General features: G+C 29.4%; 5 protein-coding genes across 8 annotated transcripts; 2 read left to right on the forward strand and 3 right to left on the reverse strand.

Annotated features, from left to right (window-relative positions):
• Nucleotides 1-2,975: 2,975 nt before the first annotated feature.
• Nucleotides 2,976-10,930, reverse strand: LOC126868004 (uncharacterized). Of its 2 annotated transcripts, XM_050623122.1 has the most exons (14): nt 10,889-10,930; nt 10,493-10,598; nt 9,128-9,395; nt 8,804-8,948; nt 7,919-8,118; nt 7,229-7,335; nt 6,922-7,143; nt 6,139-6,342; nt 5,610-5,912; nt 5,424-5,522; nt 4,694-5,079; nt 4,331-4,445; nt 4,096-4,254; nt 2,976-3,545 (listed from the first exon to the last, which is right to left on the reverse strand). In XM_050623122.1, exons 2-14 carry the CDS (start codon nt 10,565-10,567, stop codon nt 3,348-3,350), a joined length of 2,481 nt encoding a protein of 826 aa, XP_050479079.1. In that variant the 5' UTR covers nt 10,568-10,598; nt 10,889-10,930; the 3' UTR covers nt 2,976-3,347. The 2 variants fall into 2 exon arrangements, 1 of the variants encoding a protein (XP_050479079.1); XR_007690508.1 differs by lacking the exons at nt 2,976-3,545; nt 4,096-4,254; nt 10,889-10,930 and having other exon boundaries at nt 4,552-5,079; nt 10,493-10,592.
• On the reverse strand, nt 10,074-12,268 carry LOC126868005 (frataxin, mitochondrial). The gene is made up of 3 exons (XM_050623123.1): nt 11,914-12,268; nt 11,397-11,517; nt 10,074-11,290 (listed from the first exon to the last, which is right to left on the reverse strand). Exons 1-3 carry the CDS (start codon nt 12,153-12,155, stop codon nt 11,021-11,023), a joined length of 633 nt encoding a protein of 210 aa, XP_050479080.1. The 5' UTR covers nt 12,156-12,268; the 3' UTR covers nt 10,074-11,020.
• Nucleotides 12,269-12,856: 588 nt separating this feature from the next.
• Nucleotides 12,857-19,573, forward strand: LOC126868025 (beta-1,3-glucan-binding protein-like). Of its 2 annotated transcripts, XM_050623170.1 has the most exons (9): nt 12,857-13,134; nt 13,539-13,998; nt 15,768-15,989; nt 16,472-16,563; nt 16,631-16,773; nt 16,960-17,123; nt 17,605-17,969; nt 18,605-18,706; nt 19,176-19,573. In XM_050623170.1, exons 2-9 carry the CDS (start codon nt 13,851-13,853, stop codon nt 19,272-19,274), a joined length of 1,335 nt encoding a protein of 444 aa, XP_050479127.1. In that variant the 5' UTR covers nt 12,857-13,134; nt 13,539-13,850; the 3' UTR covers nt 19,275-19,573. The 2 variants fall into 2 exon arrangements, with proteins under 2 accessions (XP_050479127.1, XP_050479128.1); XM_050623171.1 differs by having other exon boundaries at nt 12,857-13,998; nt 16,478-16,563.
• Nucleotides 19,574-19,710: 137 nt separating this feature from the next.
• On the forward strand, nt 19,711-20,900 carry LOC126868037 (uncharacterized). Of its 2 annotated transcripts, XM_050623186.1 has the most exons (4): nt 19,711-19,947; nt 20,039-20,213; nt 20,470-20,529; nt 20,599-20,900. In XM_050623186.1, the coding sequence occupies exons 2-4, from the start codon at nt 20,123-20,125 to the stop codon at nt 20,898-20,900; spliced, it is 453 nt and encodes a 150-aa protein (XP_050479143.1). In that variant the 5' UTR covers nt 19,711-19,947; nt 20,039-20,122. The 2 variants fall into 2 exon arrangements, with proteins under 2 accessions (XP_050479143.1, XP_050479142.1); XM_050623185.1 differs by having other exon boundaries at nt 19,711-20,213.
• A 131-nt stretch (nt 20,901-21,031) lies between these two features.
• On the reverse strand, nt 21,032-22,641 carry LOC126868034 (28S ribosomal protein S10, mitochondrial). The gene is made up of 5 exons (XM_050623182.1): nt 22,452-22,641; nt 22,109-22,375; nt 21,508-21,635; nt 21,222-21,423; nt 21,032-21,153 (listed from the first exon to the last, which is right to left on the reverse strand). The coding sequence occupies exons 1-5, from the start codon at nt 22,464-22,466 to the stop codon at nt 21,097-21,099; spliced, it is 669 nt and encodes a 222-aa protein (XP_050479139.1). The 5' UTR covers nt 22,467-22,641; the 3' UTR covers nt 21,032-21,096.
• Between the last annotated feature and the right edge of the window lie 646 nt (nt 22,642-23,287).

Consider the following 23,287-nt stretch of genomic DNA (forward strand, 5'->3'; position numbering starts at 1 on the left):
CGGCTAGCGTGGATGTCCACCGCGAAAGTGGTCAAAAGTTTTGAATATTTCAGATCACCTACATTTTTCTTCAAATAGAAGTAGAGTAAAAACAAAGAAAAGAAACAAAATTTATCGACTGACGAATGAAAATAACGGTGAATAAGAAATAGTACGATGCGATAAATAAACGAGAAAAGTATTTCATTATCTACTTATATGTATTTAACAAAATCTTCTTACCGAGTTTAATTCATAAACCTATTCAAGATCAACTAATATGACTTTCGATGAAAATCAAATAAAGGCTTAATATTATTTTACTTTCAGGAAATTTGATAAGATGTCGATCAAATTCTACGCAAAATCGCTCTTCCTATTTATTATTGTTGGCCTTGTTGTTGGTGCTGAAAATTACATAGATTACGGAGGTAGGTGAAAAAAAGTTGAGAATATTCCTTCGACCGAGAACGAATGTACGTATTATTTATGTTCGTTCAATGAACGTTCGAATATAAATAATATTATCCTTCTATTTTATACTTTTTATATTTATTCGCGTATTATTTATTGGTATTATTTATATGGTATCTAAATGCTTATTTTAATTTTGAATCTGTAAAACTGTATACGTAGATGGTTAGAAGCTGTTACAGAGTTTTTGCAGTCTATAAGTTGAGACGACCACATTACCACATTGAGGAAAGCATTGCTTTTGCTATCGCTATGTAATACAGCAGCAACGTACTTCAAACGATGAACGAACAAGCCTTTCAAAGGTCAAAGTTTTGTTTCGACGAAACGATCTCTATATCGTTCCTATAAACATGATAATTACCGCTTTAAAGCTCGTAGCTCGTGTACGAACGTTGAAAGTGGAAAATTACAGACGTTCGATGTCAGATTTACCTGTGACAAGCTTTTAAATAATCGCTCTCGATTTGATAACTTCTTCGTAACTTTGCAATTTTCATTTTGCATTTTATTATACATACAAATCGCTTAATGTAAACATTGAAAATTTAATAAATTGAAATATAATGTTATTTATCAAAATTAAATGCTCGAATATCTTTGACGATGTTAGCAACTATCGTTTGACTGACAATGACTAACCAACAACTAGTCGAACTGTCTAATTTCACTGATCTTAATAGCCAACAACGTACCATCGCTTGGTCACTTTCATCTGTACGTCGTATTTACAGATGAAGTAGCAGAAAAAACGCCAGTTGAAAATATTCACGAGCTTTACAGAATTCTGATGCAACGTAGCGCTTTGGAGAATGCCGGACTTGGCGAGACTCCACTGGAACATTTGATGATCCGTAAATCTCAACGATCGCCTTCGTTACGTTTACGTTTTGGACGTTCGGATCCTCGTTCGTCCGTAAGTATATGAGTTTTTAACGTTTTTATCTTTAGATAGCGATCTTGGATAAACACTCGCATAGAATAGAAATTTAGAAATACCGATGTAATAAGAATAATAACTATATTTTCGTCCTTTCTTTGGACAATACGCTCTTTCAATACTTTTCTTTCATTCGTGCAACAGTAAGACTTACCCATTTTTCTTATCTAATTTACCTGTAAGTTTTCTTCGCTTTTTAACCATGACGAGAGCAAAATATAATCCGCTAAAATATACATAGATATGTATGTATGTGTGGCAAGTTAAATGAGCTAAATTTTATTCAATTTCGCTCGAGTCGTGGAATTTTATTCGAGGAGTGATTCGTACTTAATATAGGATAATAGAGAAACTATAACATCTAATTATCTTATAAATCCAGAAATTACAGATCTATCGCGAACGAAATGACGTATATGAAAAACATATTTGTATATTTATTCGTATCGATGTAATCGTAAAAATGTAGAAGTCAATAATTGTGCGATACACTTTGGGACAAATAGTAATAGAATTTGTATAAATAACATTTGAAAATTGTATTTTTCAGGTGGGAATTCTACCAAACCTATAAGCGTTATCTCATCGAGATTCGACAAGTGAACACGGATACGAATAACATTCTTCAGTTTCTCTTACCATATATACAAAAATCGTACAGAGTGTACAACGTACATCTAATTATATCGTAACATTACGCGATCTGCTAGAAAATAGAAATTATTTTTATTTTTCTTCTTTTATTCTTTTTAAACACCATGAGAATTAAAAACATTGTCCATGATTAAAATATTTTCCATACTAAATATTATATTTTTGATGGTTCGTTATGTAAAGTTAATTTTTGCTCTGACTGTAAGCAGTATAAAAATATAATAGACGGTGTAGTGTTTGAAAAGAAGATCGACGTTTGAAATTACTAATAAAAGGGACACAAGAGAAATTTACTACATCTTTTACATTACGCGATTAATTTGTATCTCCTTGTTTATTAAGTTAGAGATTTTTATTTATTTTACTTACATATATCCAGTGACACCTTTTATTAAGTAAATGTCTCAACATCATTTACGTTATATTCTTAGAATTGAAAAAAGATGTTGCTTATCGGAACAACACGTTCGTCCCTTGGAAGAGAACAATTTTTTTCAACGTTTTGCTGAAGTCAAAAATTAATGATAAGAATGGAAAACAACCATCGCAACAGTTGTATACATAAAAATGAATATACCGAATACTTAATATATTTTCAACTTTTTATTATCGTTAATTTCATTTCTCCGAGTACGAGTCGTTGAAACGAAAAGATCAAAATGCCGGAGATTGAATTATTTATTTGACTTGATTTCCAGTGTTTGTTGGTGTCGATCTGTCAATTCGGACCATGAATTTATGCAATGACGCATCATGTAATAAACATTTGGTTAATGGATGTTCGAGATGGAAGTATACCTATTTAATAATAAGGCGTACTGAATGTGGAAATAATAACAAGGCTTATTTGAGATGCAAGTATATTTAATAACAAGGCATAATATGATAATATCGAGAATTTCAACAGATTGAAACGAAGAAACGTGAGTTTGGGTTTTTTGTAAACTTTGGAGTGAAAATTTATTAACTACGTATAATTACTTGACACTTACAATTAGTTGCAAGGTATAAATTGTTTCCGAAACGTTATAATTAAACGGCTCTATCGTCCTATATGTGTTTTTCCTTTCGCAAATTTTAAGTACATTCGTTGCACTTTTACGTTATTTCACTCACATAGAGATTTCAAGCATTACATTTTTATACGTATAATTTCTCAACATTTCTGGCTCATGCCCTAAGTTTGCGATGTAGAAAATTTTATAGAGAGCAAAGTTTGAGTCTTAGAATTAGTTAAAAAAGTTTAGTTTATCTTGAGCTATAATTTAAACGTTTAATATGATTTCATGATATTTAATCGTTACTTAAAGTGTGCCGTTTTTATGGAAGAACAAAGTTTCTTAAGCGAACACGCGGCTTCTCTGTCTTCGTGAATCAATTCGCCGATATTTTTAAATTCTGGTCGTGATAAAAGTTGGCTTCGTGCATGGTCTATGGTAATAGAAAGTGGCATTGTTAACATTTTTCTCCAATTCGTTTTCTCATATTGGATAAGAAACTGTAAGAAGATGACTTTGTTATTCTTTGTAAATATGATAATACGTATTTTACTTTACATAAATATCGATATCAACAGAGTTTGAATACTTTTACCGGGAAAAAATTGTATCATGTAGTTGATCGTTCAGACTATACTAGTCAATATGTCCATAATTTCGACATATCTACTAATTTGTTTCTTTAGAAATGTGAAATAAATTTGCTTACCGCTATCCTGTTTGCCGTACTGTTTTATCTCTACTAAATGCGTGAACTATATCACGTTTTTATTTACGAAAACCGAAAACGTCTTTACTAAAATTGTTTCGCGAATAAAGTTTCTAATTATAAGACAATTCGATTAATGGATAAAGAATATATATGTACATACCATTGTATATTTTACATTAACCACTCTATCTACTTTATGTATGTTTGTATTACTTGGTTAAATTTTTAACTTTATTTTATTCGAGCTTTGTAACGTAGCTATTTTAATAAAGATCTATATGCTCCCTCGATTTTTCTATTTATTTATCCTATCACGATTATTCCAATTATATACTGACCTGATCAAATGCTGTGTCTTCGATATGGAACATTATATGCGTTAGTGGTTTAAAAAGAGGTGACATATCCGGTATATCGTCCACAAGTTTCGTAATATCATTTTGTCGTAATTTATTTAATATTAAATCAGACGCGCGAATCAGAAATTCGTGCGTTACCTGTAACGCGAAATATTTTGCACGAAATTAAATTTTGCATGCAATAATTTAGACCACAGTATGTTTTATTACGTACTTTTAAAGCCTGTCGTCCAGAACTAGTGAACAACAGCTCGTCGGTATGTACCTCGATAACGGAAAACAAGTTGTACGTTTCGTTAATGCATGAATCTATATTTGACGTTTGTACACTGAAAGATTAATTTCATTGTCTTTAAACATTTAAACAAGATGGAAGGGAAAAATTGTTGACCTTAAAATCCAAGATAAAGGCGAATTTCGCAGCAGCTTTCTTACCTTATTTTTCACCGATATAAAGATCGAATTATCATTCACGCGAAAAGCGAACCTCTAATTATTTTGAATAGTGCGTTGTGATTGCCAATTTTACATAAAAATTTCATATAAATATTTTTTTAAGATTATAAAATAGTCTTACTTTTTTTTTACAAGCTGGAAGAAATCATCGATTTGGGAAGTATGCTTATCGTCTTCGTCGATACTACAAATAGCTTCGGCCAAGGTGGTTACTGTTGCTGATACATCGTTGGGGTCGAAAAAATTTAATTCTAAGTAATCTATTCCTTCAGAGGTTGAATCGCCTTGTATTTTTGTTTCGCAAGTTTTCGAAAACTCGATAAGGGCGGTATAGAGGGATGCACAGAGAACGTGGAGAAGGACGTTCCCACCAATTGGATGACAATGGGCAGGGATATTATCTTGTAATGCAAGTACAGTTTTTAAGATTGCAGGTGGTAACGTTACATACAATTCAGCGAAACAACCAATTATCAACGACATTGCCTGATATATAGAAGCGCCTGTCTGCAAATTATTAAGATATTTTTCAAAAACCAACGTTTATTAGACTTTTTATGGTTACTATGTTACGTATTGGTTTCAAGGATGACGAGCAATTTTCGTATCGCTTTCGCTTGTAATATCTTTTTCGGATTTCTCAGCAATAATTGCAGGACAAATTCATGTCAAATATCTGCTTGTTACGTTTACATTCGAAGGTAATACATTTGTATAAATACCATATCGAAGACTAGCGATAATATTAACATACAGCTCGCTCTACATGTATGTACGTACGCATGTAGAGATGTAGTTTTGTTACTGTTAAAATGAAATTAGACGCACGTTATATATAATCAGCAACTTACTCTTACAGCTTCCAAAAGAAGTTCGATAATTGGATGCATCATATTCTTTAATGGGCTTAAAATCGCATTCAGCCAGGGCGGTCTTGATTGATTCCACACCTAAATAAATATGTTTATGTTGCTTTTACATATATTATTTTTTATTCTTACATATTTTATTTTTATTCTCGATATTTTAACGAATACCTGTTGGCGGTCCAGATAGCTCGACCAATCAGGAATCTGCTTTAAAGCTGTCACGATAACACAACCAGGGTCTTGCGCTATATACGTTAAAATATACATTAAGCTATAAAGGCCTAACGCTGACGTTACTTTCATCGATGCATTGCACATTATACCACTGCATAAAAAACCACCGCAATTCATTCCATTGGATTGTGTTTCTTCGAAAATATCAAAATCATTTTTAGACGTAAAATTACCACATTTGTAGATTAAAGTGTTTAATAATATTTTAGCCACCGCATAGTCGTTCATAAAGAGTACCTATGAAAATTTGAAATTAGCATCTTTTTTTAATCGTGCAAATGTATGCATTTGCCGGGGACAAAAATAAGCGGACAGGTAGCGGAAATGGATTGCATTGTTTTACCATTTGACGAACATCAACAGTAGAAAAAAATTATTGAAAAGAAACTGGTTTTATGTTTATAGCTTATATCTCTAATTAGAGATTATTTCATTCTTATGCTATAGATAGCGTTACAATTACCTTCATTAACTGAGGCCAATTTGGTTGGGGTTGATGTCTAAGAACGTTTAATTCTAAAATTGCAACTCGATTTTTAGGCAAATTTGAAATGTAAATGTCAGAATCGACGGAGCCTAATAAATTCGGTGCGCATACCAATAACCAGGCAGCAGGTTCGCGACGCGGTTGCAAAATTGTTAAATTTTCAAGTCCAAAACGGAATACCTACAATAAAAATTCAACCAATCTACAACAAAACTGTATGATCTATACCTACGTATTTATGTATACCTATTATAAACTATACATATGCAGCCATATGCATAACAAAACTTAAAGTAAAAGTCGAAATTAAGATATTCTTATTCTACCCCATGCAGAAGAAATGATTTTTAAATTCTACATTTCTGTTTAATCGCATTGATACTAATAACGATAAAAAGACGAATTATAAAAGATTTTATATATCACTCCTTAATCATCTTCCATCTTTGTTAAATACTATGTGAAGATGTTAAAAGATCGTGCGAGATGACCTGGAAATTTCCAAAAAAAAAAAAAAAAGAAACAACAAAGAAGTATCATCACTGCCATAACATGGCTCGTTCTGCAACGTTACTCTACTGATCAGTAGAACACATTGTAATAAAAAAAATTGTTATCCTCGAAAATCATGTTCAAGATCAATTCTGTATCAATTTTTCTTTTACAAATGTCCACCGATCCAGAGATATACCTCTCAAAGAATCACCCTGTACATATATTTAATCGTATTTCAACTATTCGAAACTATTAATATTTTACCTGATATAATTCTCGAAGAGGGGTTCCTCTTAATAACAAGCAAATCAACAATTCATTGCATTTCGCGTGTATGTCCCTAATGGCAGTTGGTAATCTATTTAATTTCATTCCAATCATTTCGTTGGCGCTTGTACAGGCACCCAAAGCAAGATATCCGGTACAACACAGAACGTTAAAGGCATCCGCCCAGAATTGTTCGGATCGTGCCAAACTCGGTCGACCCTATTTTTGGTTTATATTTTTCTGTATCGATATGATCTATACGCATAGCAAGTGAAAGCTATATACGATCGTTAGATATTCTTACATAAATAAATCTTGTAACAATAATGGACAAAGACTCGTTCAACATTCCAGAAAAAACACGTTGTGCCATTTTTGGAGATACGGTACTCCATAGATCTCTCTTTGTTCCTAAAAATATGAAATAAAAAATATAAAAAATATAGTTATAATTAAGAGGAAAATACAACAGTATCGATCCGTAGGTGTTTAAATAACATAATTACAAACGCAGCCTTTGGATAAGACAAATATGGATCCCCGAAATCTTTTGGAAGGAAAATTATAAAATGCTATGTTACGTGAACGGTTACAACTTTCAGATTTCAAGGAATGTTAAAAGCACGTTACATACCTTCTGCTGAGAAATTTTATACCATTTTATACCATTTGTTCTATCATATTTCCCAATCGTTGCTGTAAGAAACTACTATCTATTCACGTTACTGTAATATTAATGATCAAGATAATGTCTTGTAACAGAGGCTACATATTAAAAATCCCTTTACCAAAATGAAATTACTTATTGCTGTATGAAAGAATGTCTGTAAACTACGTCTTATCGTGACAGATATCAAGAGATATCAGGTAAAAGGTATAAATCACAACTACAGCTTTTACAAACTACTAATATTTTCATATCGAATACCGAATTCGTTTTTTCGACGTTTAGATTCATAGATGATATATTACTTTCTAACTTTGTTATAATTACCTTGCATATACAGCCACCACATTTGTATTACGAAAGAGCATCGTTCTCGTTCAAAAAATGACGTAGTATCGTGCCAACTGAGAGAATCAGCTTCGTTAAGTATATATAACGAAATTAAGCGGCAATGTAAATCCAATAATCGCTCTGCTACAGCTTCAGTCATTTCATGATAGCATTTATACGATGTGTTTAATTTCTCGCTATCCCAAAGAAAAATTATGGAAATTATTTGGAAATTAAATCACTCTAAGCTATTAATTGGAAATTGTGAACACTAGCACGATGTTATTATTATAGAAATAAGATTTTTCTTTTATCTGAATATTCTGAGTATTCGACGTTATATCGTGAAATCACAAACTTTGCAGATATTTGCAATTGCATGTGGAAAAAGTTTCCTAAAAATAATGCTTCGTACGAAAATTTTCAGAATAAATGTTTCACAACCATTCAAACTTACATGTACGATCCTTGTATAGAATTCAGGTTTTGTCATTTTCTTATCATTAGACACGTCTATGAAGATTATCGATCTAAATGAAATGAAGTATAAAACGATAAAAAAAGAGACGAATAAGCAACAACCGTTGATTCGTATAAGTTAGAAAAAATAAGTTATTCGCTGATAGGTCTTTCAGTAAATGGAATTCCTTCGCTTTACAAATATTAAATTTTTTAAATCGCCTATATAATTAATTTCTCTAATTCTTCGCGTATCTCTTAATTTTAATCATATAATAAATTTAACATTGCATTATACCTTGTGATAAGTATACAATTATAATTATGTACATAAAGACTGGACTTTATGAAAGGTAATTCAAAAGTTCGTGCAATCATATAAAAAGCACGCGCATCCATGCGTGCACAACAAATATCAATTACCTTGATTGCGGGGAAATTAAATTCTTAGCTTGTCTATTATAGCACCACAGACAATTTCGTATTAATGCAGCTGCTCCTAAAGTAGCTGTTAATACCGTTAAATCTGCATGATCTAATGATTCTTGAATAAGCAGATGTAAATGTTCTGAAATAATGTTATTATTACAAAATGCGTAAAATATTGTGTATTAAAATATTATATATTTTGCGATAAGTTTGATTGTTCGTTTTATTTTAGTAAAGCAACAGCAGATATCTATCTAAGTACGATTATGTACGATGACTTAAGCATCCATCTTTTTCCAACAAAGTTATTTTTTTTACCTAATAATTTATCGGCGGTATCGACAACAAGTAACACAAATTCGGATGGTGAGATCTTTTTGATAACTCTCTCTTCGTTTTCTACGATTGCGGAAGATTTGTTTTCCATTAAACTCGTTAGACCAGAATGACGTTTAAAAGCAGCTTGAAAATCTGCTTCCCACCACGTAACAATTTTAACCGCGACAAATGACGCGTGTCTCGGAAAATCAAGTTTTCCACCGCTAATACGTGAGCAAAGGGGCTCCTTTAGTACAGTTTGCATTTCCTGTATCATTATGATATACTATACGTTATTATGCCATAACAAGCTCACGGTATTATTTGTTTGTAAGAAAAATAAAATTGAGATAATTTATATTTACGTGTATATTTTTATATGGTTGTCGTCTAACGCTTTATTAATCGAATTGTAAAAAGAACTCGTATTTGCGTTTAAAATCTACAGTTCGATGTTACGTACGTACATACAATAATTATAAAAATTCTGTATAAGTAACTCGATAGTAAAGGAGAAAATTTTTCTATCCCAAAAGAACTATCATAGATATATAGTACACCTTAACTAATATATGCATATGAATGACTAATGAGGAATATGAACTAAACGACAACAGCTTGATCGCACTAAACCAATTAATTTTTAATCGTGTATTTCTTCTTTATTATAAAAACAACATTAAAGTTAATATTATCAGAATTGAGAAAAGATATTAGCATCGATTTCTAAATTTCTGATTTCATATGCAAAACTTTATTCGCAATAATAGAAATTTTTTATCGTTTGTAAATTAGCTAAACAACTTAGCACCTTATAGAAAATTGTCATATTAAATAAACTTACACGAGTCACAGCCGAAATCGTACGCAACATGTACTTGTACATATAAAAGTACATTTCATCTACTAAAAAAACTTCAAGGGTGATGGAAAAAAAGATCGAGACTAATATACATACATGTATATATTGTAAATGTTGCTAACAATATAGATGTACAGTATAGATGTTCTTCTTATTTTTGTTTTTTCGAATTCCCCTTCGGGAAAATACATACATATATCATACACATGTCATACGATTTTAATTGTAAGATAGTTTCCAAGCTAATATACATGTATATGTACAGCAATCTTATCTTTTTCCATACTTAGAAAAATTCCAAATATCAAATACCAATACAGAATATTAACATATTTTAATAACAATCCGTATAACCATTATACAAATTTACTTATTATTCACTATATATTTATTATTTTGTAGTAAAAAAAAAGTGTATTCTTATCAAGTTTTCAAAACAAGTTCTTTAACTTGGTGGAAAATTATTCGAGAAATTCAGAACTATTGATTAAAAATAATAATACCTGATAATATTGCATGTCCCGTTGCAATAAGATTCTAACGCGGTCTACTAAATTGCCATCTTCCATAATCTCCATTTTCGTCGATTCTTTGGTAGATAATAACGTTCTTAGAAATATATAAATATATAAAAATATTTATTAACGACAAATTTTAGATAATAATATTCATTAATACTCAACTTGAATATTACTTATTTACATAAAGCATACTCGATAAATAATTTATACATAAAAACGTATAGCGATCGTGTATATATTATTATATTAAATTTTAAAGTAAACTATTCTTGATTACATTTCTTCTTTTGCACATAAATATGCATATAAATACCAAACTTATAAATGTGCCATTCTATCATGCAAATATTTGTGTCAATATTTTACAAAGATACTCACATAAATATATTACAATGTCATATCTATTTTATATTATTATTTATATACATAGATTGTAAAGTTGTACATTTCCAACTGAAGATATTCAGCCATTTCAATCGATATTACAACTTTGAACATCGATAAATGGAATTAAAGATCTGTCGTCGTTGCTTCTCTTTCTTTTCCACTAAAGGAACATTTATCGAAGTTTGTTTGATTCTTTATGATTGCTGCTATTTCACTGTTAAGTAGTTCGTGTAATGTTTTTCCGTCATGTTTATAAATCCATCTACCATTTATAAAATCGTATCGCTTTGGACCAGACTTAGGAGAAGATAGCCAAATTTGTTTATTCGGAGTCTGACGATTTATGACATAAGTGCCATAAGTATTACCAAACTTGACAGTTAATACTCCATCCTACAACATTAAGTATGATATTATTATCTAAAAATCACAATTACGTAATATCTTCATAATTGTAACATAGTCATAAAAATACCATATATATGCTGATACAACATACCCCATATGACACATCTGCATCTGATAAATGTGCTGCTTGCTCTATTAATTCATCAAAATATTCAGTTAAAGAATCAAGTGTTTCGTCAGAAATTCTCTCAAATTCTACAGGCGTCAATTCTCTATGTAAAAGAAAAGATTTCTTTTGTGTTATTCATAATTTACTGTTGTTTGTTAGTATATTCTTGTTAAAAAATAAGGCTCAAAAAGGATTAGAACTGAGTTAAATTATAAACAAATAATCATACAAATAATCATGTAATATTTCTACGCGCGCGCGCGCGCGTGCGTGTGTGTGTGTATGTACCTATGAGTCAAATGCACGATAGATTGTACTAAGTGTAATATATAATATTTATACATATACACTTTATGTATTTAATATTTGCGTGTAATATTTAGATTTTCCAATTCAAAACATTGAAATTGAAAGATCTGAAGAAAGCACAGATACTTTAAGCTTAGAAAATGAAAACAGAGAATAAGTTGTCATTATTATTATCATAATATGTACTCACTGTGTAATTGGAAATACAACACTACTATTTGAGCTGAGATAAGCTATTAATTTGTAATTGAATGTCTTTACATTATTACTTTTATTTGAATACTTTTTAGAATGCAATACAAGATAACCTATATTCTTTGGATATTTTATATTGATCTCTTGTATTAAACAAGTATTTATAACTTTCGATACCGAATCATGCGATAGAATTCTAAAAATGCTACTTCTTGTTATGCTTCTAGTTAGTAACATGATATAAATTTTTTCTATATTATATATTGATCAAACAAGATACCAAGGGGGCATTGCCATGCGTACACTATGCGCAAAACATGGTTTTGTTGTGGACTGTATAATCATACATATTAGTATATATCCTGTTACGTTATAGCGTGAATAATATAACTTGATGAGAGTCCTCATGCTTATAGACCTGATCGTTCCCGGACTAGCGCGACATCATGCGGCGAAGTGCTGAGGTCAACTAAAAGTAGCACATACAAGAACCTATAAAATTAGGGATCTGCCCTGTTTGGTTGCACAGAACATGTAGAGGCAATGCGAATTGATTATGACTAACGATAAATAAACGACGAAAATAAAAAAATAAGTATAAACAAATATACATAGCGACAATATATATATATATATAATAATCATTAGCATTGCCTTTACATGTTTTTATAACGAACATTAAGAAAAATGGAATTATTATTGCACCGTGTATGAAAATACTAAAAGCGAATTCAAGGTAGTCCCATTTACAGCACGTTCTGTAACCAAACAGGGTAGGTCCCTAATTTTATAGGTTCCTGTATATGCTAACTTTACTTGACTTCAGCTCTTGACCGCATGGAGCAGCACCTGTATTGTGAAACAATTAGGACCACGGGTGTGAGCACACTCGTTTCCTCTCTGATATAAGCTTATTTGTAATGAATTTAATATGGTTTTAGTATGGCTTAGTCAAAAGACAGTCGGAGCGTAATTTGAATTGTCAACCGCGTATGTTTAGAAAACTATCTTAGGATTCAATACGTAGTACGGCAATAGGAAAGTTAGAATTCGGGAACAGAAATGCTTCATCTAGGACCGTAGCCAATTGACAGCTTTAATTAAAGTCACGTAGGCTCTCTCAAACTGGATGTTTTTTCCAACCTAAGATTATATGCTCAAACGTTCTGCTTCTAAGATATTCAATCGAATTAGCCAAATGAATCTTCGCTGAAGAGTTACGTTGGGTATACACATGCTGAGTATTTAATCGAAATTGGTTGATGCAAAAATAAGCAACAGATCTTTATTAACATGAAATAAAGAATAAAAATAGCTTCATAATAATAGTGATTTTTTATGACTTTTATTATAATAATTACTTGTCATGTTGAACAAAAATATCATGTTGAACAAAATCGATATCTCGCATCTGAAGGGAAAGACTGAAATTTTTGAGTTGTGAAGGTTTCATCTTATCGAATTTTTTGATTAAGAGAACTCGATAAACGAAAACGTCTTAAAGAAATTTTATACGGGATGAAATATTTTTCAAATTGTAGAGGTTCGAAAAAAGACAAATTCAACTTTTAGAAATCAATAATGTTTTTTTTTTAATGGATGACACTTTACGTTACATAGGTTGCTTATGAGGACACGCACGTAGTGCGATAGCCGAAAATATAGTAGGTGTAGATCGAGATACGATTTTTCATTGTAGCGTCGATACGCGCAATAGAAGTTTGTTTATTTCAGCGAAATTTTATCTGATGCCTAATTATCTGACTAGTAGTGATTTGAAAAACTGCAGAAGCAATCATAAATCGGAACCATGTGTATAAGGAAATATATATCGTCACTACCGAGATCAGTGTATCATCGGCAGCATTCCATGCAACTTCATCGATGTAGATAATTTCTGTTACATCAACTAAACTGTCATTCTTAAGAAACATGTTTCATTACGATATTTGTTCCATTTCAATTTTCATATTATTATCATCGAACTTGACAAGTTATCTTACATTAGTGAATTCTTATGTTGTGCCCACGCCAACGTTTGAAGTGTTAAATCCAAAAGGAATTCTTATATCGATATCGGGTAAGTGACTATATAGACATATAATCTATACATATCTACTTGTACGAATTAGCCGTACGGAAATGCAATTATTTTATATAGCACTACATCTCTGTCAGTGGTCATTTTCATATTGCTGTCAAATATTATTTTATCAAGTTATGTTCGAGATTACCGATTATTTAAAAAAATTAACCAGTTATCCCATAGATAATTTTTGAAGCTACAAATAGTAATTAATATTAAATTACAAAGAAATAATGGTTTAATACTGGTTGTAAAAGAAATTTACTTATTAATTTTTTTTACTCATTTTACTGTACTTAATTATTTATCACACATTATACAGACTCAAATTCATACGCAATCTGTTATATTTATACACAAATGTATAAATGAATGAATAAATATTCGTACACAAAGGTATAGAAATATTTCATTTTAATAAATATAAGGATAGTTAAGAATAGTAAGGAACATCTTGTCGTAATCGTCTTATTAATGGAAAATAACATACATACATATATGTATGATTGATGCCTTTAAGTTCATCATACGTATACTATATATATATATCGCCAGTGGTCATTTACTTCGTATTATTCATTTGGAATTCCTCGGGAATAACCGGATTTAAGATTAATGTTTTCCTTCTGGATGGAACGATGACTAAGTAATATAAATGTGGACGATACAAGAAAGTAATACATCGGATTAATTCTGAAACATCCGAGAACTATGAAATCGTAATGTGCAATAAAACATGATTGCAATCAAATAAAATTTGACTAGCATTTTATATGTACTATATATATTGTATTAATCATACTTGTTAAATATTATTATCTATCTTGAAAAACAATGGTCTATCATAATTATTCTGGCAATTGAAATATTTATAAATAAATTTTATGTGATATTTATACTCGGCTATAGATTTATATGCACAAGTTCGTAATTTTTTTTTAATTCCAGTTTTTTAATTCCAAATTAATTAAAGTCGATGACGTTGACTTTATAGAATAGTATTTTGCAAAATTCCATAATTCCATCGTAAACATTTATCTTAAAAATTTGTATCTAATTTCTAATTTTATACGCGATTTTTAACTACCGATTAATTATAAATAACTGAGATTGTTCGTTTAATTAAAACTAACAAGTAATAATTAACTATCCTTTATAAGATTAGATTATTACAGAAAAATAAATGTGTAAATCAAATTTATACTTAAAAATCTATAAAGTAGAATAATACTGGCTATAACTTTCTTATAAGTTTATGTGATATACATAGTTCTAAGAAACTATATTTTTTAGAAACTCGTTTACGTAAATGCATAAACAGATCGAGATATACAATAGATATATCTATTTAACAAATATGAAACGTTTACTTATCGTACGCAATATTTCCATAAAATAGAAAAAAGGTTTTCATCGATAGTACACGATACTGATCAATGTTAAATAATATTCGAGTTTCTATTTGTTTTATAAATATATATATATATATATACCTTATTTATATTATTATTTTTGTGGATATTTTGCGGATATGCTGTATCAAAGAGTGTCTCTTTTGAAAATTTTGAAAAATGTACAAAGGTGATATATTTCTCGTTTCCATTTACATACTATATATCTGCCTTATAATATTCTCATCAAACGGAAAGGAAGGTCATTTTATTATCTACATACTAACTTGATATTTCCAAAATTTACTTTTACTTCGACACTACGGTTTGTGCGATGAATATAATATATGTATGTTTTTTATTTTATAACAGACGAGCCCGGCTTACAATTTTTTGCGTTTCAAGGAAACATAAATAGGACTATTAAGTTGAATGAAATAGGACGAATATCGGGTGAAGTGTATAAGAAGAATAACGGAAAATGGATGATTCAAAATCGAAATATGGACTTAGCAAACGGAGATGTTATACATTATTGGACTTATGTACAAGTTAATGGGATAATGTATAACAAAGGAGAACAAACCTGGACAAGTACGAATATTTAGCTTATATTATACATTTATAGGTATACATAGGTATACAGCAGGTATGTATCTGTGTATGTATACATGTATATTGTACCTACATTGCTGTTTATAATGTGAACATTTTGATTAATTTGTATAAATAATACATGAATGCTACTAAAATATATGAATTAATGACAAATGGTTAAATCATCTTCTTACAGAATCAAAATATACATGTATATATGTATATCACATAAAATATAAATTTTGTTTATTCGATATTTTATTAATAGTAGGTATATTGAAATGAAATGCACGACTCTGCAAAGTTAAATATTATTGCTAAAAATAACTGTTAAAGCTATGGTATAAATTGGGAGAATTGAAATTTAAAATAAATTTGTAATAATTAAAAGATAAAATATAAATGACAAAAAAGTCTATGATGAATATAAAGAATAGAAAAAGATATAAGCAGAATATGAAAAAGAATATATTTTTTAGTTACAGTTACTAATGAATTAGTGTTCAATGAACCATTCGACATCTTTAATGACTCCGTTTGGAGACACGAAGTCAAAATACCGTTAACTCCTGTAAGTATAAATACGTACTTAAGCCCTGATCGATAGTAAGACTTCTTATATAGTATTTCTATTATAGGATTATGAATTTTGTATTTATCACAATAAACAACATACATTTGTAGCATCCGTTAAAAACGGAATGCTTAAAATCAAACCAGCGATTTTAGAAAACTACTATGGCGTAAATGCTACTACGTATGGAACACTAATACTTAGTGAGTGAGTGTAGTATGACTTTTTTAAATGCAGGGTTTTCACACAATTGTATTACCCAACTAATTACCTAACTTTTATAGATTCTATATTTACACGATATTGATGCGTTTTATCTATATTTTGCCGATTGTTTGATACGTTACTTCAATTTATTTTTATTATATTTATTATTTATTATATTTGTTATAGTTGTAGTAGTACGAATCGAGCTGAATGCCAACGTAAAGCTACGTCATTCAGTATTTTACCGCCTGTTATATCTGCCAGATTAATTACGAAAAACAGTTTCTATTTCCGATACGGAAAAATTGAAATAAGAGCAAAGTTTCCTGAAGGTGATTGGTTATATCCAGGTAAATATTAATTCGATTACGTAGCATATCTGTTTATAAGGCACGAGATATCCATCATTTTATGCATCAATGAATAAATGTAATTGCATCTAAGCGTAATCATGTTTGTGTTGGAGTCAGGGGTAGACACTTCGAGCAATTTCATCGAATAGTTATTACAATACAAAACAAGCTGTAACTTAAAAACAAGATTACATCTAGTATATATTTATATGTACGTTTTTTCTTACTTTAATGTGCTCAATTCACACCTGCTGAACTTCCCACGTACAATGGAATTCCCTGTACATAGATACGTGTTTTGTGTTATTTACCTTTTTTTAAGTAAAACACGTTGAAGTAAATGAACAAATTTAATACAATTATTTACATAACATTTTAATTCGATTAATTCAACTTTGATTAATAATTTCATTAAATTCGCTCAATTCGAGTTTGATTAATAAACAAAGTAACCAAATATTGTATTTATTTACGACAGAAATGTGGCTTAAACCAAAGTACGATTATTACGGTCCCGATTATTCCAGTGGATGCATTACCCTCGGCCTTGCTCGTGGAAACGATAATTTAGTGAACACTGTCGATGGAAGCATCTACGATTCAAGAAGATTAGATTTTGGAGTCCGTATAGGTACAAATGTAAATATTACAAACCACATGGTTTCTCGGATTCGAGAGAATGGCCCAAGATGGACGCAGGATTTTCACGTTTACACAACAATTTGGAATTCCAAAGGATTTCAATTCTTCGTAGACGGTGAAGAAGTTGGTAAATTGAATCCTCCAACAGATGGTTGGATGTATGGGAATAATTTTACCAAAATGGCTCCTTTTGATCGAGAGGTATGCATTTACAAAACTACCTAATCTATTCTTAAGTATTTCGTAATGTACCTTCAATATATTTTTTTAAGTAATATATTATTATTAAACTAATTTCTTGAGAGTTTAACGATTTTTGCATGAAATTTATATGTATTTCTGTACAATGAAGTTACATAATATATAATTCATACTAATATACACATGAGCAAGAAATGAAATCTGTAACAACTTATTATTGACAAATATGTTTACTATATGTACGTACTGTCTGACCAACGAGGCGAGATAGCACTCTCTCTTTCTCTCTCTCTCTCTCTCTCTCTCTCATAATATATATGTATTTTGACATTTATCGATTCAAAAGACGAAAGATTTCGTAAATGCTTTCGGTATAGGAGAGTCCAGAGTTCGGATCTGTTTATATGATCGCCGCTACAAATACATATGTACTCGATATGTAATCGATAGTTTGCTTATTTCTTCAGTATTACATATATTTTTTAGTAATTAATCTTTTTCTATAAAATTATAAACAATCATTATTATCAACAAATATTATTATCATTATTATGATTACTAAAAATTTAATTACATATTAAATGTACAGATCGATCAGACATTTAACTTTGACGATTTTCATTGTACTCTAACAGTTTTATATCGTAATTGGTGTGGGAGTTGGCGGTATTCGCGTATTTCCTGATAAAACAACTAGCTCGGGATACACAAAACCGTGGAAAAACATTGGAGCCAAGGTAAATATTCTACGAATATTTATACGTAGCAGATACAAACGAGCGACAAGATCATGTCGCACCTTCCCATATTTCTTCTGCCATAGACATATATATTCTATAATCTTTATAATTATGTTACCATAAAATCGACTCGATATCAAAATAATCCTTGGTATTCACCGTTACTATCTATCTGCCGTTTGGATACCTATTAAAATAGCAAATATAATAATGATCATCGCGTTGTCTCTCGGTCGCTGTATGGTTTATTTGAATCTTTGATTTATTTTCGGCCGCTTTGTCGTCGCTTGTCTTGCCGCTCACAGTTCTCTGTATAAACATGGCCTTAGTGAGACTATCTTTAGAACGAATTATTGTACATACATACGTTTGGGATCACGATCTATAATGATCAATAACAAAATATTATTTTATTGTTGTAGCATTAATCAAGCACAATTAATTAACGACGATTGATATATTCTAGGCAATGTTGAACTTTTGGCATGCAAAAGATAAATGGTCACCAAGTTGGAGTGAAAAAACTGCATTCGAAATCGATTATATTCGAGTATGGTCATCTTAAAAAAGATTATGTTATTAATAAAATTTACATAAAAGTGTACTAAAAGAATTAATTTGTAAACAAGTTGCAATTTTTGAAATTTAAATATAAAATAATTCTTTATAGCATAATACGTCAAATATGTTTTAGATATTAATGCTATTAGTAATAACACGACATTCGTTATTTTACTTTCTCTTATTTACAATCGCTGTACTCATAATCATAAACACGTACTAAATAATTAAATGCGTAAACTTTATTTTTACTACTGAATGTATTATTTTCCTGTGACGAATACATATCACATTTTAAATATATATGTTTCATTTTATTTCGCCATTTCCTGTTTGCTTCGATAGAATGTTCTTAATGTTTTGGTTTCATTTTCTAATGAATAAAATAAATTTTATAATATAAAATGCGCATAATTTAAATTTACAAACAAATGTATTTCGTGAACTGTTTTATTTTGTTGATCGCGCGTAGAAAGATACTAAAATTGTTTCAAGCGGTAGAAGAATTTCAAACTCGACTCTCTTCCTTAAAACCGGTTTTTCTTGAATAACATTGTAAAAAGATTAAATGAAGACATAGCAACTTCCACTCACTGTATAGTAGTAGTAACAGAGAGTTTGTTAATCGACAGTGGATTGATTTTCATATTTTTTATCTTACTAAAAATTTAACAAAGGTGAAAATATTTTCATTTTTGTCTTATATCCTTACACATAATTAGTTTCTTTTATGATAAACTTTGTGTACTTAATTTTTAAATTTTCTAGAACATTTGAAAATACTATATTAAACGTGAAAAAAAAACAGTATTTCTATATTAGACTGTATTTCAATTTATTAATATATTTCAAATGAAAAGATTAATTATTTTTCTCACCATAATTATAATTCATTTAATTTGTGGATTGGACAGCGACTTACATTTTCAATCAAAATATTCTAGTAAGTATAATAATTTAAGAACGTGATCCACTATTCTATATTAACTATATATGAAACATCTTTTTAAAATGTCAGATATAACAATAAATATAATACTGAAATATACAGAAATTGTTTTCTAAATTTTATTAATACTTGCATGAGGATTAAAATGTGTATAAAGCAAATGTTATTGTTTAAAACTCACGTATATATCACATATATTATTTATAAAATATTTCTACATCTTATTTATGTATATTTTCTATATTTCCAGGATATGAATTCATTTTACATAAATGTATAGCCAGTGCTCAATTAAATAGAAAACATCAAAGTAAAGACATATCAAATACTACTGCGAATAAACTTACTTAAAATTTATTACATAAAGCATATGTTTCAGTTGCAATGCAAGAGAAAAATTCGACTGCACGGCAGGTGCAATCTCCAACTGTTTCTCTAAATTTGAAATTGAATAATAGTCATCCATTTAACAATTCGAAAACAACCTATAACAACGTGGATATGGAACATTATCTTATAAAACGCATGGAAAATACACCTTTGAGGACTTTAAATATTAAAACTATGCAACGTTTGTTACCTATATTTACAAAAAAAGATTTACTACCAGAATTGGAAAAGGTCACTAACAAGACTACAAATTCATCACACAGTATTATACTTATTAAATCAGCAACATAAAGATAATAATGTCGTGATTATAGCAATGATGTGATGTAAAATAATACACGTACAGTTAAAGATGAAGCAGTAAAATCGATTTTATGACTACCATGCCTATTGTTAATATTATTATTGAAAGACAAACGAAGTTATTATGCATATATAATTTATTTGTCTATTTACTAAAATAATGGTAACATCATAATTGTTTCATTTATTTTTGCGAAGGCATTGCTTGTTTAACTGTTTTGGGTAAGGTTTGTAATTCCACCTGCAAAAAGTAAAATTGGTTACCTGTATCTTTCATGTGTAGTTAAAAATAAAGAATCTAAATCATACCTTTGTGATTTTCATTGCCACTCCTTCTGGGAGATTTCTTTCTATATATTCTAAATATGTATCTGCAGTTGAGCCAGTTAAATTAAAGAGATCAACATATCTGTAATATGTTCTTCTTTCGTATTGAACTCTATGTTTCTTATGAACGTGAATAGACTTAAGTAGTGTTAATCTTTCAAATATGGGTTTTCGTATTGCAACACTGTCAATTTTAGTATTATGTATTTATATCTTCTTGTATATATTTTTATAGATATTTAAAAATATTTTCACTGCATTAACTTACTGTCTGCCTACAGTTATGTCTAAATGACCTGCTACCACAACAGCAAATTCTCCATAACTTCTAAGAACAGCGGGATCGTTTCCTCTGACTTCAATTTCTAGTTTCTTATATAGTTTATCAGGCTCAGACTAGAATGTAGTATTATTTAATGAATTATATAATTTATACTTGAAAATCTACTAACAAGTCCACTTAATAATATCCTAATCAAAATACATGTATTTTATAATAGTAACAAAATACGTGTTATAAACAATCACAATAAGTTTACAAGATTAAAATTTATAGTCTTTATTGCTATAAAAAAATATTTTAATTCACAATATAATTACTATAACTTGTTTTAAAACAATAAACAATGTATACGTAGAATGTATAGGTATCAATTTTCTAAATTCAATATTCTTTTATTCTGATGATAGAATAATCTATTATTCTGAATAATAATATACTGACATATTCTTGCTTTTAAAGAAAATGATGCTTAGTGTATTAAAACATAATTATACAGAATACATTAGTAATTATTTATAATGCAATAATTTCGTATTAATTTAAAATCTATTAATATAAAATATATTATCAATACATTATTACATACCTCTGTGGAAAAGGATGAAGTATTTGATCCAACCGAAGCTTCTAAAAAAACCTCTGCATTCTCAGTTGAAGTTTTAGATTCCTGTATTGTTTCATCTAAGGTTTGAGGTTGCTGTGAAGTGATAGGTAAGTTTTCATTTAAAGTTACATTTGATGTATCACCTGAATCTCCACGCAAAACATTAGTTGAAAATAATGTGTTTCGTAATAATTTTGTATGTCCGATATCATAAGAACTTCTGTTTATACTTCGTAAAACAGAAAATACCTGAAAGATATTAGAGGTTATCTTTAACCTAAATACCCTTAGCATATACTTAAGTAAGTGTTTCTAAACGTTATACCTTTGAACGAAACATTTGTTACTTTTGTTTATGTAAATATGGAATAAATTAATTGAAATATTATCGTTTCAAATTTAATTAAATTTAAATATAAAAGTAGATGTCTTTTCTTTGATGTAAATACATCATAAATACATAGCAAATTACACGTGCGTTAGTAAACAACTATCAACACAGATGCACATATACATATGCATATACATATATATGTATGTAGAGTACGGCTTTTAAATGAATTTTGTATACTCGCATTAGGCTTTATTTACGTATATGCGCGCCTATCCTTTATTCAAAATCGTTTACTTCTAAATTGAAATAAATGCTTAATTTTATAAGATATTTTTACATAATATTGTGTTTACTTCAAAATGCTAATCAATTAGCATTGTGAAAATAATACAGTATGTCGAACTGCTAACGATTTTGTTGTACATTTATAAAATAATAAACTGACCGTAATTTTTATACATATGTTTTATACATACAAATTTCATAAAATTTTAGAGAAACTACATTTTAAAGAAGAACTACCTATGTTTTAAAGGAACTCATTAAGTTACGAAAAAATCTTTTCCGTGACATGTCAATTCCTATTAAACAGAAAACGCCACAGTTTAAAAACTTGTTTACTTAAGCTTTATATTTGTTTAACATGCTTAGTTAAAATATTCAACTTCTGAAAAATAGCAGATATTTAGTTAATCGCAAACTTGATGCAGTTGAGTATTTTTTAAATGTCTCAATAATGAAATCAAACGTATAATGCCTAAATATATTATTTTATAAAATTATAGGATAGATATATTTACTGCCTAATAAACTGTACAAGTATAGGA

Source organism: Bombus huntii, chromosome 7 (genome assembly GCF_024542735.1).
Source record: "Bombus huntii isolate Logan2020A chromosome 7, iyBomHunt1.1, whole genome shotgun sequence".
Taxonomy (NCBI): domain Eukaryota; kingdom Metazoa; phylum Arthropoda; class Insecta; order Hymenoptera; family Apidae; genus Bombus; species Bombus huntii.

Bases quoted from the DNA above. Each gene is read 5' to 3' on its own strand.
- LOC126868025 (XM_050623170.1), top strand. From the start codon at position 13,851: ATGTTTCATTACGATATTTGTTCCATTTCAATTTTCATATTATTATCA. The intron at 15,990-16,471 runs GTACGAATATTT...TATATTTTTTAG, and splicing joins AGGAGAACAAACCTGGACAA to TTACAGTTACTAATGAATTA. The intron at 17,970-18,604 runs GTATGCATTTAC...GTACTCTAACAG, and splicing joins TGGCTCCTTTTGATCGAGAG to TTTTATATCGTAATTGGTGT.
- LOC126868037 (XM_050623185.1), top strand. From the start codon at position 20,123: ATGAAAAGATTAATTATTTTTCTCACCATAATTATAATTCATTTAATT. The intron at 20,214-20,469 runs GTAAGTATAATA...CTATATTTCCAG, and splicing joins TTTTCAATCAAAATATTCTA to GATATGAATTCATTTTACAT. The intron at 20,530-20,598 runs GTAAAGACATAT...CATATGTTTCAG, and splicing joins ATTAAATAGAAAACATCAAA to TTGCAATGCAAGAGAAAAAT.
- LOC126868005 (XM_050623123.1), bottom strand. From the start codon at position 12,155: ATGTTACTAACTAGAAGCATAACAAGAAGTAGCATTTTTAGAATTCTA. The intron at 11,518-11,913 runs GTGAGTACATAT...TCTTTTACATAG, and splicing joins GTTGTATTTCCAATTACACA to AGAATTGACGCCTGTAGAAT. The intron at 11,291-11,396 runs GTATGTTGTATC...TTAATGTTGTAG, and splicing joins ATGCAGATGTGTCATATGGG to GATGGAGTATTAACTGTCAA.
- LOC126868034 (XM_050623182.1), bottom strand. The intron at 21,636-22,108 runs GTATGTAATAAT...ACTACATTCTAG, and splicing joins CTTCATCCTTTTCCACAGAG to TCTGAGCCTGATAAACTATA. The intron at 21,154-21,221 runs GTATGATTTAGA...TACTTTTTGCAG, and splicing joins TGGCAATGAAAATCACAAAG to GTGGAATTACAAACCTTACC.
- LOC126868004 (XM_050623122.1), bottom strand. From the start codon at position 10,567: ATGGAGATTATGGAAGATGGCAATTTAGTAGACCGCGTTAGAATCTTA. The intron at 6,343-6,921 runs GTAAAATATTAA...TTTTTATTGTAG, and splicing joins CTCTTCGAGAATTATATCAG to GTATTCCGTTTTGGACTTGA. The intron at 4,255-4,330 runs GTACGTAATAAA...TTCGCGTTACAG, and splicing joins CTGGACGACAGGCTTTAAAA to GTAACGCACGAATTTCTGAT.